This window comes from Paracoccidioides brasiliensis, assembly GCF_000150735.1.
Source record: "Paracoccidioides brasiliensis Pb18 unplaced genomic scaffold supercont2.1, whole genome shotgun sequence".
In the NCBI taxonomy this organism is placed as follows: Eukaryota; Fungi; Ascomycota; class Eurotiomycetes; order Onygenales; family Ajellomycetaceae; genus Paracoccidioides; species Paracoccidioides brasiliensis.
Genome location: NW_011371358.1, coordinates 2,286,880 through 2,298,559, shown reverse-complemented (window position 1 = coordinate 2,298,559; position 11,680 = coordinate 2,286,880). Strand labels below are relative to the sequence as shown.

Sequence of the window (11,680 nt, the reverse complement as noted above, 5' to 3'; positions counted from 1 at the left end):
ACTCATACCCTTCATCAAAATTCATACTTTTATGTTCTTTGTCTGGGACTGCTCCAAAGTCTCCCTTTGTTTCCCCGCCCCTGTCTCGTCTCAAGACTACTCTGTTTGGTCGCAACCCCACATGTTTCACCTTTGAGAAACCCCTAAAGACCCCCCCATTGGCCCCGTCAATGCTCTCTTCTTAATTTTACCATCGCTAAATCAACCCAACCCAACCGTTCACTGACCCGCTACAGGCGATTAAAAAAACAAATTAAATACTGATTCGTCTGCCTCTGGCGAATCCACCTCGTCATCGTTCTTCACAGCTCTGTGTGAGTCCTCCCTTTGCAATCGTCTTGATCATCGCCTCTGTCCGCCCGTCGTCTCGTTCCCCCGTTTGTCTGTCTGGTTGACTGATTGTCCGCCTGACTGGCGACGACAGCCGGCGATTTCGAGAAAGGAAGATAGCATCTCGAATACGGCGCACCCTTTGTTCTCCACCACGTTGCCATTGCCAGAGTAGAAGAGATTTTATTAAAACAGCCACTTCCGTGCAGTGTTGTGTGTCTGGCTGGTTATCTGTTTGATCAACAGATTCCCCCTGCTAGTTCTCAACTTCCTCCTGAAACCTGTTTTTTACCCCCTTCTTTCTTTTCTGAACTAAAATCAAGATGTCTCTTGCCCCAATATTAGCGCCAGGTTTGTAAATGCCTATTTCATTTTATATCCTCCACAACATTTTTCAAACACAACAACACAAGAACAATACAACCAACACAAACCCACAATATCATCATACCCCCTAAGCACCTTAAATCCATGCGTATATCTGCAATCCTTCTTCAACTCCCTGCAACAGTTGTGTCCAATGCAACCGTTGTGTCCAATGTATTGTCTCTAGACGTTTCAGAAGACTCCTGGCATCTGCCCTCCAGAACCCATCCAGCGCAAATTCGAGTTCTCAAAACCCCACCTGTGTATCCAAACCCAAGATCTAGCTAACATCGTTTCATAAATAACCTTCCCAGACCGGCAACCGTCGCCGGGATTGGCCGTCAATTTGGGATCCAATAATCCCTTTAGAAACCGTGCCGCGTCTCCCTCCCTCATCACCACCCCAACCAGCCCCCTCCCTACCCCGCGACCACGCCCTGTGTCCACAAACCCGTTTCTAGACATCTCAGAAGCCTCATTACCACTTTTTTCTCGATCCATTGGGAATATGTCACCGCGGAAATCTTCACCTACAGATCCTCCATTGACTGGGCATGCTGCGGAACTCTTTGTACGTGCTTTTAACTCCTTCACTAAGAAAGTACAATCACGCCACCAACGATTTGTTTCGGTCGCCTTCTAATACATGACGGATTGTGTTTGTAGGAAAACCTCTGCCTCGACAAACCATCCAACTCACGGGAAACACAAACCCAACCACGAAGAGAAAACATCCCCCCAAAGGGACTCTCCGACGATAAGTCCACTCGCCGTCCCAATCGACAACCATCGAAAGAGGAACTCCTGTCACGCAACAAGGGAAAGACTCGCTTTGTTGCTGGGGACATCTTCTCAGATCCAAAGGAACCCTCGAAAACTCGCAGCCATCGACGGCCCCGACGCAACTCTGAGTCCTCCGTAATGGACTTGCCTTCAAAGCCCCTCGATCCCGAAGAGGAAAGACGAAGACGTGAAAGAAGACAACGAGAACGTGATGCTAAATACAAGGACAAGGACGGCAAATCTCGTAGCAGGAGAACAAATGGTCATAAACTTGATGTGATCGATAAGCTGGATGTTACCGGCATATATGGAACTGGCCGTAAGTATGGTCTGACTGCTGTAATTTACTAACTATTCCCACTGACGTGTAAATCTTTTGTCCTGCTTTAAGTCTTCCACCATGATGGACCTTTCGATGCCTGCAATCCTCATCGCAACCGCAAAGGATCGCGAGCTGCTCCAATTAAGGCATTTGCAAAGGATTCGAGAAACATGGCAATCGGTGGGGCTGGTCCTAATAACAGCAATATCGATCTCAATCTCTTCCACGGACGAGGAGCTGAAGGATATGCAGATTATTCAAGCACCGGTCTGTCCAGTAGCAAAATTGGCCAAGGTGACAGCTTCGACCCGACAGCCAAACTGGAGCCAATTCATGGGGCTGAAAGTATGGGCTTGGGAACCAGTACATTCCTCGAGGGTGCTCCTGCAAGCCGTGCTGCCATCCAGCGGCGTCAGAGTGAGAATGAGGCGCAGGCCTTGCAGAATGGAGGAATACAGCGGAAGAAGAGTCTAGTACAGAAAATCCGTGGAATAAACAATCGCGAAAAAGGCACCCGCGTTACTTCAACGGAATTTGTCTCTGACAGCGGCAACAACAATACTCAAACCAGCCCACCCCGATCATCCAATTCCAAGCGGTATAACGAGAGGAGCCCATTTTCCCAACAGCATGACTATGACGATGCGTATGATAAGAAGGGCGCCAAGATTCAGTTACTTTCTGATGATGCCCTGGCAGATAGCCTCCCTGCAACCAGGCAACGATCATCGAGTAGCCCTAAGGTTATTCCGGGCGAAAAAAATATCACTTCTGAATGGAGCTCGAGCATTGGTGGTGGTGAGGATGCAAAGACCTCTGGACATGCTGTTAGTGGTAGCAGTGGCTTTATCAATCGAGTCAAGAGTTTGAGAAGGCCTCCGCAGCCTAAGAGAAGGGTGACTAGTGAGACTTCGCCTTGAGAGTTAAATGGATGCAATACTGCTACAGCTATTACAGTGGACTGTGATGTGACGAGAATAGGGGTAGGTATATTTGTGAGAAGAGCATGGTTTGGTATGCCTAGGCAGGCGAGCGAGTGTTTGAATTAGTGGGAGTCTCCAATGATTTATTGATATATTATTTATTTATTTGTCGTTAATTTGCCTTGAAAGGAGATTGTCCATTGGGGGTTTTCATTTTCTTTTTAAGCTTTTATAGCCTTGATTGGCCATCCTTTGGGCACACTCTTTTCCATTTTCTACAGAGCACAGAGTGAAAAGTCCTCCTTCGAGTCCAGGTTTCTGACATGGTTTGACTGCCTTTTTCATGTTTTCATTTTTCTTTCCTTTTCTTTTTTTTCCATATTTTTCTTACCACTGGCTCTTCTTTCGCATGTCTTTCTTCTCTTCTTATGCATTTTCCCCCTTGTGTCATGCTTAGCAAAAAGGATAGTTAATTTAATATTTCTCTCTTCCTCCCCTACACACACACACACCCAATTTCCCACTGTGAACTACTGATTCCCCTCCTCAGTTTGATTAGGGCTGGTAGCTTTTAATTCCTTTTCAAAGTCTTCAACTCTCTCTTCTCTTCTCCTGCCATTCCCTTTTACCCCTTCCGTTTCCCTTGCCCCTTTTTTCGAACTGATTAGGTCTTCTCTAAACCTATTCGATGTGTCATTTCATACTACCAGTGAAGTCTGCGTTTTGAGCAACTATAGAATCCGCAGGAACTTCTCACGAGTAATTATCCATGGTTGTCGTCAATAATTTAAAAAACTTTATATCTCTCTAATCTTTCCGCGAAGGTCAAAAAGTTCGTTGATGGGTTTTCTACTTGTTTGCAGCAAAGAACTAGGAGCTTATTCTCCCTTGTCAAAGTTCGGATGCGAGCTGCGTGAACAGGGCCACTGAATGGGCAGAGTTGGTGGCTCCTCAGTGGATTCTGTGGGAGAGGGCTTGATAAGACCAGGCGGTAGAGTTCTTCATAGAACAGGGAGGGTAGAATTGGAATTCACTCGAGAAATCTTCCAACCAATCTCATACCTCTCGGGATGATTTACACTCTTAGGGCTTGCTTGTGATTCCTCCTTGGGCAGCAACTTTGGTATTGTCCGCCCAATGATCCAGCCGCGGAAACTTCTGCTGAAAGGAATCTATACATGAAGAAACTGTCAAGGATAGACGGTTGTACTGCATATTTAACTAACTTCATTCAGGTAGTTGACTGTTCTTTGGATATCCATCTTCCAGCTCCCCCCCCTCCCCCCACTTTCAGACAGACTTCTTAAGCATCTACGATCTCTGCCTCCTACACCAAGCCTATAATACTTCTAAAAACAGTTTCATTTCATAAATACCCGGGTATATCCCTCCAAGTGCAAATAAGAGGAAAAGAGAACCATGCCCCTAACAATCCACCACCTCCACTCCTCCCAATCCGAACGCATCCCCTGGCTCTGCGAAGAACTAAACATTCCCTATGAGCTGAAAACTTACAAGCGAGATCCAATCTTCGCTCCGCCCGAGTATAAAGCGCTGCACCCTTCCGGTGCCGCTCCTGTCATTCAAGATACTCTTCCCACCAACGACGGTGGTAGTGATGCAGAACCGCAAACCCTAATCCTTGCTGAAAGCTGCGCCTGCGTGGAGTATATCAGCCATAAATATGGGAATGGGAGATTATTCCTACCCTCAACACATAAAGACTACGCAACCTTCCTCTACTGGTTCCACTGGGCGAATGGGACTTTTCAGCCGTTGTTGGGACGGCTTTTGACAGTGGAGACCATCATGAGCAGTATCGGCGGCGGCGGCGGCGGCAACAGCAACAGCAGGAGCGAAACCCAGAACCAAACTCTTGGTTCCAATCCCCTGATAGCCCTCTGGAGCGGCAGAAGACAGCGGGCGCTGAGGATGCTGGACAATCGATTTAAGAAAAGGGACGAAGGCGGCGAAGAGGCGACATGGTTGGCTGGTGAAGAGTTTACGGCGGCGGATATCATTGTTGTGTTTTCGCTAACGACTTTCAGGAACTGGTATCGATATAGTTTGCAGGAATATAAAGGGATTTTGGGCTACTTGCAGAGGATTGGGGGCAGAGAGGGGTATAGGAGGGCGATGGCCCAAGTGGACCCAGAAATGACGTTGGCGTTGGACGCAGAGCCCCCGGTGAAAATGTGATGTCATTAGTTAGTTGCATCGGGCCATTGAAAGGGATTCATTGATAAGAAGGGAACGGATATCCTGTGGATGTTGTGCTCAGAGACAATGGAATGAAATTAGGAGACACGGAATATAGGAATGGGAGCATCCGTATAACGTAGTCAACTCCAGACCGCGGATAATGCAAACCGCATGTCTGTTCGTATGGACAGTTCCCGGGAAATCAGAGTCCTTAAGGAAAAGAGGGGGAATCAAAAATTTTATTCTTGCTAAATTGGTTTAAAACTTCATCCATTCAAGAGTGGATGAATTGATAACACACTATCTAAGAAGAGGGCTTTAATGTACATGGACAGCACAATATACAAAAACTGGATGAAAAACTACAAACCAAGATATCTTCCACCGCATATCATATCGCATAAGTAATTATTACCATTTCTCCACGCAAGCGGGCGAAAACGGGCGCACCTAAAGCCAATACCATACCGCACTGGCAACAAACCTCATCACATCTATATACAATCCCCCCACCATTGTTCCAAAGGGAACAAACGGTACACAAGCTGATCGTAAATCAAGATAAGCCTGCTTCGCACTACTTCTCCTTTTGTAAGTCACCGCTATTACTCGCAGACGTCGCAATGTCAATGGCACTATTATCTCCAGTTGTCGCGGCACATCCATCGGCTTCTGCTCCGTTGCTTGTGGTAGTTGAGGAGCAGTTGGGATTACCACTGTGTAGGGCGTCTTCTTGCCAGAAACTCTTTCTCCTGTTTTCATGTGAAGAAGAGACGGTCAGTCCATCGTTGGGTCATAGTGGGGGGAGAGAGGAGCAACACAAAGGTGGGGAAGATTAGGAAAAGCAAGACCAGAGATGAAAAGTAAAAACATAATAAAAAAGGGGGGGAAAAGGGAAAAATACCCTCGCAACAGCCGAGCGATCCACCCCGGCAGGAGCCCACCAGAAACCCTCCATGTCCACGGCTCTTTCAAATTCTTGTTATGAGGCACAATGCGGCCTCCTGATGCTTTCTCGATAACCCACGCCACCGTGTTCAGCAGCAGATATGACATGATGCCCCCTATGAGCCCATACGCGATCGAGTACGTGAACGGCATGACTGCCAGCGTGATAAACGCAGGCACCGCGTCACCGATATATGACCAGTTGATTTCCGATGCGACCTTGATCATCATGGAACCGACCAGGACGAGCGTGCAACCTATCGCCCAAGGCGGGATGGCGGCGAATATAGGCGCAAAGAAGATCGCGATGAAGAAACAGATGCCCGTGACCATGCTAGTGAGTCCCGTGGCGCCGCCCTCGGCAATACCCGCGCCTGACTCAATAAAGGCCGTCACGGGGGACAAGCCCATAAGGGAGCCGATGGAAATACTCAATGCGTCGACAATGTAGGCGACGGCAGATCCTTCAAAATCCTGTGTTCTCTCGTCAATTGCACCGCAGTAGCGTGCCATGGAGTAGAGGGTGCCGGTTGCGTCGAGGATGTCGACATAAAGGAAGGTTATAAGCGCTAGACCGAATTGGCTGCCGGCTTTCCTCAAATCCCAGTCCTGAGCTACAAGAACCTTTTCGATGGGGTGGAAGGTGACCACTTTCTTGAAGAAGTCGAACGAATCGTCTCCCTTGGGCGTGTGGGGGAAGTAGGTGATATTCGTCGAGCGGGGCCAGGAAATGATGGACACAAGGAGAATACCGATGATGATAGCCCCCTTTACACGGTACATCAGGAGGATGCAGGTGAGAACACCCCCGCAGAATAGACCGACCCACAGCGTTGGGTTGCGCATTCGAGCTCCGGAGGGGCAAATACCATTTACCATTTCACTTTCCAGACATCCTGCAAGGGTTGTGGGAGTGGCTATGCCACCCGTGATGGCTCCAATACCAGCACTGTAGGTTAATCCAATGAGAGCTAGCGGAACAAAGAGGGCAAAATCGTTAGTCACAACAGGAGGAGGACTGGGACAGAGGAGAATATTATCGGGATCCAAAACATACACAGATACAATCCAATACCAACGCTTGAAGCAAGCTTAATCGCTCTGGGAATAGCCCTTGCAAGCCATTGGCGCATGCCAAATACTGACAGACCCACAAAGACAAATCCCTCGACAAAAACCGCAGTAAGAGCAAGCCGGTAGGGAACAGGGCCGGAGCCACGAGGTCCGACGACGGTATACGTGAAGTATGCATTCAAGCCCACTGTAAGCGGGGCAGCAAGGTCAACAAGAGTATTATATATCTACAACCAAACGCCAGTGGTTTTTCATTTTCACAGAGGAGAAATGCGTACTTCCAGGAGCGAGCGCAATTGGCATGTTGGCAAACAGGCCCATGCAGAATGACGAAAGGGCAGCCATTGCCGCAGTGCCCGTAATAAAATCTCTTCTGAGCGAATTCAGACAGAGGTCGTATTCTATGTTTCCAATGCATGATTTGTTGGCGCGATCGTGGCAGACGCAGGTTCCGCCGGATTCAGTCAGGATGGTGGAATTGACCTTTATGGGCAAAGGTTTAGTTCACTATTTGATTTCCGTTTTCCTTTTTTCCTTTTTTTTTTTTTTTTTTTACTTATTTTTTGCAGCAGCGCCACAATGGTGATAGAGCAAGCAGGGGATAACGCCCAATAGCCAGACTAGAGGGCTGCATACAGATATAATGTAGGCCATGGCAAAGAAGGTGGTGAGGCCCGCCCGGACCTCAGTTAGGAAACGGGTTCCTTTCCGCTCATATCGCTAGGAGATGGTCAGCCTGGATTCTTCATTTCCCTTGTTCTCTTCCAATTTCCACCGTCTTCGTGTGCTTTCTTGCTTACATGACCAGACCCTTCCAACCTGAAGCGGCGGCCGACAAAGCTCTCTGCTACGGCACGGTTGATGGCGGAGGGCCAATTCTTCATTGTGAAACGGCAGCGCCGGAGGCAAAGCGGGTTAAAATGCACGCTCCTCGACGAGTTGTTCACCGGAAAAGGGAACAGATAAAAATGAGAGGAAAAAAAGAATGGAACGACTACTTCGCGTCGAAGAGGACAGAGAGGGAGGGAAAAGCAAACGAGCGCTGCTGCAGGTATCTAAGCAGCCCCCCGCATCTGGTTATTATCTTTCTCCGAGAGATCGTCACAGTCAAAAGCCACTGGTTGCCATGTCATACATATTAATTTCGAGTGGGATCTGTCTGGCAAATTTTTTTTTTTTCTTGCCTTTTTTTCCCCCTCTCGTCTATTACTTTTTTGCAAACGTGCAAAATTTTTATGGCACGGTGTCATACAGTCTGGATTAGTTATCTTTTCACTTCAAATATCTTACGCAATCCGCCGAAAAAAAAAAAAGGTTAGCTTCCTCTAAACATTCTCCGGTGGCTTGCTGCCGAGGACTATGCGATAAAGACTCAACCAATGCCGTGGCTGGCTGGTGAAAAGCTTGTGGGTCTAAGGTTTCTTCCATCAAACTTAAAGTTGTTCAAGCGTAGATCGCCGTTCGTCCCGGCATCAGGAGGTTGAAGCCATGCATGCGTCTCTCAGGGCGAGGTCAGAGAGAACACCCACCGATGATGCGGGATGTCAAAGACGAAATTTGGGGAAATGACCGCAGGCGTTTTAAGCTAGTTAGTATCTTTGACTTGAGCAGTAACGCGCAGATATCCTTGATTTCCCTTATCTCTGATTGAGATACCAATGCTGAGGTCATGATCTTGACATTCAGCGAGGCTAGAACAACCACATTATCAAATGGCTGAAATGCAATTGCTATTATTGGAATATCAGAAGAGGACCTGCATACTCCGTAGTTATATGCGTTACGATAACGCGGGTCCGTCCGTAACATATGATATCTTAGCCATGTTTCTTTGGTCATTTGATCACGCCAATTGCACTTCGACTGTGGTGGTCGGTGTGGTGTTGTCCCGTCGCTAGGAGTTGTGGATTGTTTTTGAAGGTGGGGATTTATTGAACCAGGCTGCTCCGTTGAAACGGAGCATTGAAGAGGGTAAATGACTCTCGATTCATCTTGTGCTAATTCTCTGTGGCGTAGGTTGGAAATTAGCTAAGCGGATAGGTAGTTAGAGCATGGAAAGATTTTATTATATTTGAGCAGACGGAAGGGATGTTGCAGATTGTTATCCTGCCAAACTACACATCTGGCAGCTGGCAGAGCATATGGATGATATCTGCATATTGAGGTTCCGGTTGAAGTAGCTGATATCGTTTCCCTATCGTGTTTAGTCCGTGAACGCCTCCACAGCAAGTTTCCCGGAGGTCTTGTCTGATAGATATCAAGATATAACAAATATATATGTCGACGTACATGGTTAGTTACCGTTGTCTAGGATAACCAGGTTCATATATACGTGAACTCAGTATCCGGCAATGTGGCCCCGGATAGTGGACTTTTGTATAATTATATCCCTTAGAAAAAAGACACCTACCGCAATTGTTCTCGACAAAATAATACCCAAAATTAGGGAGTGGAGTGGTAGGTGAAAGAGGGAAGAAAAGGTGAGAGAGAAATGGGAATGAGAAAAATACAATTTTAATGCATCATCCGTGAATCGAACACGGGCCTCATCGAATCCGAACGCCGTTTGACACAGCGGTGGATGGCAACGATGAATTCTACCACTAGACCAATGATGCTTGCCTGCTTGGAATACAACAGGAAATTATCCTACTACATCACTGTACAGATAAGCAGTATAAAAGATTAAAATAGAGATTAAACTTATCTAGTTTGTTGCTTGCGAGACAACTCAATGCCAGTCAACGCGTTATGCTAGGGATGCTCAAGAAACGGGGTAACATTACCCTAACTGAGCAAGCAGCCAATTTCTCCAATAATATATAAAGCCACTGAAAAACATTTCAAGATATCCTAAGTTGATCCCTCAATATGCCCGTGGTGTGCGGCCGCCGTCGCGCTGTAGGTCGAATGTTCCCTCCTTTCTCAATCCCCTCATCAAGCTCAAGTTGCACAAAACAAAAGGTACCTACCTAACCATCCTATTAACCTCTTACCCAGCCCGTTGAAGAACTCGATGACGATGGAGTCGATAATAATGACTCTTCCGACGCCTCTTTCTCTTCCACCTCCCAATACCGCAGTCGAGCAAAACGACAACGGCGCCAACCCTCTGATTTCGACTCAGCTGCTTCAGAAGATGACGGGTCCGCCCCCGAACTCTCTACCCATGCCAACAGAGCCATAGATATCATGGTCAAGAAGCTCGTGCGACTTGCGCTGGCAAGCGAGTATTCCCGACAGGTGATCCGGCGGACTGATATCAGAGATAAAGTGCTCGGTGAGCAAGGGGCCCGACAGTTTAGAAACGTCTTTGAAGGTGCGCAGAAGGAGTTGAGGGAGAAATTTGGCATGCAGATGGTTGAGCAGCCCTTGAGGGAGAAGGTGACAATTAGTCAGAGGAGAGGTGTGTATTCAAATCCCCCTCCCTTGTTGTCCATCTTTACTTCTAATAATTTAATTCTTTGGCTAACTATTCCCAACTCAAAACAGCTGCCCAACGCACCGAACGACTTTCCACAACCTCAAAAACCTGGACCGTCATAACCACTCTCCCACCCGCCTTCCGCACTCCGACAATTCTCCCCCCAGCCAAGGCCCCTTCCTCCATCACCGAAAGCACCTACACCGCCATCTACACCTTCATTATATCCACCATCTTGCTCTCTGGCGGCTCAATACGAGAGCAGAAACTGGATCGCCTCCTGCGTCGCGTTAATGCGGATAATTTCACCCCCATTGAAAGGACGGATAGACTGCTAGCACGCCTGTGCAAGGAGGGCTATATTGTACGAAATCGCGAGATGGATGGTGTGGAGGAGGTTGTGGAGTATCTTGTTGGGCCTAGAGGCAAGGTCGAGGTGGGCGTTGCTGGCGTGTCGGGGCTGATAAGGGAGGTTTATGGGTTTGGTAATAGAAGTGGAAATGGGGATGGGGATGGGAATGAGTGTGCGGCTAAGACGCAGGGGGAGGTAGAGGCTTTTGAGAGGAGGTTGAAGAGAAGTTTGGGGATTGGGGAGCCGGTGCGTTCTGAGAGGAGGGAGGAGGATGGTGATGATGGTGGTGATGGTGATGACGATGATGACGACGGTGATGAGCGGTGATGATGGGTTTGTCGTGTTTCAATATCTTACGTCTCTTTTCCTCGCTTCCTTTTTCCGACCGTTCTTCTACACGGATGATTGTTTTTATATCCCCCTTTTCTTTTTCTTTGGGAGTCTGACTTGGTGTTATATGATACAACCTTGGGCGTATGTCATCCTTTAATTAACGTGATCCACCATTTCTCTTTTCCTTTATTCTAGCCACCCCATTAGACTACAAAGCGCAATCTGAGTGGTGAACTAGAGGGGTTTTTTCCACTGGCCGAGGGGTTGGGGAGAAGCAGAAATTGGTAAGGGGTGACGAAACCTGGTAGAAGATAACTATCCAGATATTGGGTTGTGCCTAAACCTGTTCTTCACAAATCCTCTATTCCATATATGTAGGGTAGCTCTAGCTCTATAGACAGGGCTCCATGAGCGTGTTGATGCGTGGGTGGGTTCGTTCTGGGATGCAAACCAAAGAAGAAAACATAAGGGGGCCGAGGTGAAAACTAAATACTTCGAAGAATAATTGAATCCAGGAAAAGAATAAGGGAAACTAGATAGAATATGTCGTGCTGAAAGCAACCAAATATACAGAGGGGTCTAAAAGAAAAAGGGGGAAATATATATAAATGGAGATACCAGCA

At 47.5% G+C, this 11,680-nt stretch overlaps 4 protein-coding genes and 1 non-coding gene across 5 annotated transcripts; 3 read left to right on the top strand and 2 right to left on the bottom strand.

Annotated features, from left to right (window-relative positions):
• Window positions 1-653: 653 nt before the first annotated feature.
• On the top strand, window positions 654-2,721 carry PADG_00698 (uncharacterized protein; the record flags this gene model as incomplete). Its single annotated transcript, XM_010757635.1, has 4 exons — window positions 654-681; window positions 1,011-1,267; window positions 1,363-1,798; window positions 1,871-2,721. 4 exons carry the CDS (start codon window positions 654-656, stop codon window positions 2,719-2,721), a joined length of 1,572 nt encoding a protein of 523 aa, XP_010755937.1.
• A 1,422-nt stretch (window positions 2,722-4,143) lies between these two features.
• On the top strand, window positions 4,144-4,923 carry PADG_00697 (uncharacterized protein; the record flags this gene model as incomplete). The annotated part of the gene is made up of 1 exon (XM_010758160.1): window positions 4,144-4,923. One exon carries the CDS (start codon window positions 4,144-4,146, stop codon window positions 4,921-4,923), a length of 780 nt encoding a protein of 259 aa, XP_010756462.1.
• A 580-nt stretch (window positions 4,924-5,503) lies between these two features.
• PADG_00696 (uncharacterized protein) lies at window positions 5,504-7,832 on the bottom strand (the record flags this gene model as incomplete). The annotated part of the gene is made up of 6 exons (XM_010757634.1): window positions 5,504-5,678; window positions 5,831-6,845; window positions 6,932-7,135; window positions 7,227-7,431; window positions 7,585-7,668; window positions 7,749-7,832. The coding sequence occupies 6 exons, from the start codon at window positions 7,830-7,832 to the stop codon at window positions 5,504-5,506; spliced, it is 1,767 nt and encodes a 588-aa protein (XP_010755936.1).
• A 1,634-nt stretch (window positions 7,833-9,466) lies between these two features.
• On the bottom strand, window positions 9,467-9,566 carry PADG_11137. Its single transcript has one exon. It is a non-coding gene; the product is annotated as a tRNA-Gly (tRNA).
• Window positions 9,567-9,819: 253 nt separating this feature from the next.
• On the top strand, window positions 9,820-11,051 carry PADG_00695 (uncharacterized protein; the record flags this gene model as incomplete). The annotated part of the gene is made up of 3 exons (XM_010758159.1): window positions 9,820-9,849; window positions 9,949-10,354; window positions 10,441-11,051. 3 exons carry the CDS (start codon window positions 9,820-9,822, stop codon window positions 11,049-11,051), a joined length of 1,047 nt encoding a protein of 348 aa, XP_010756461.1.
• Window positions 11,052-11,680: the final 629 nt, after the last annotated feature.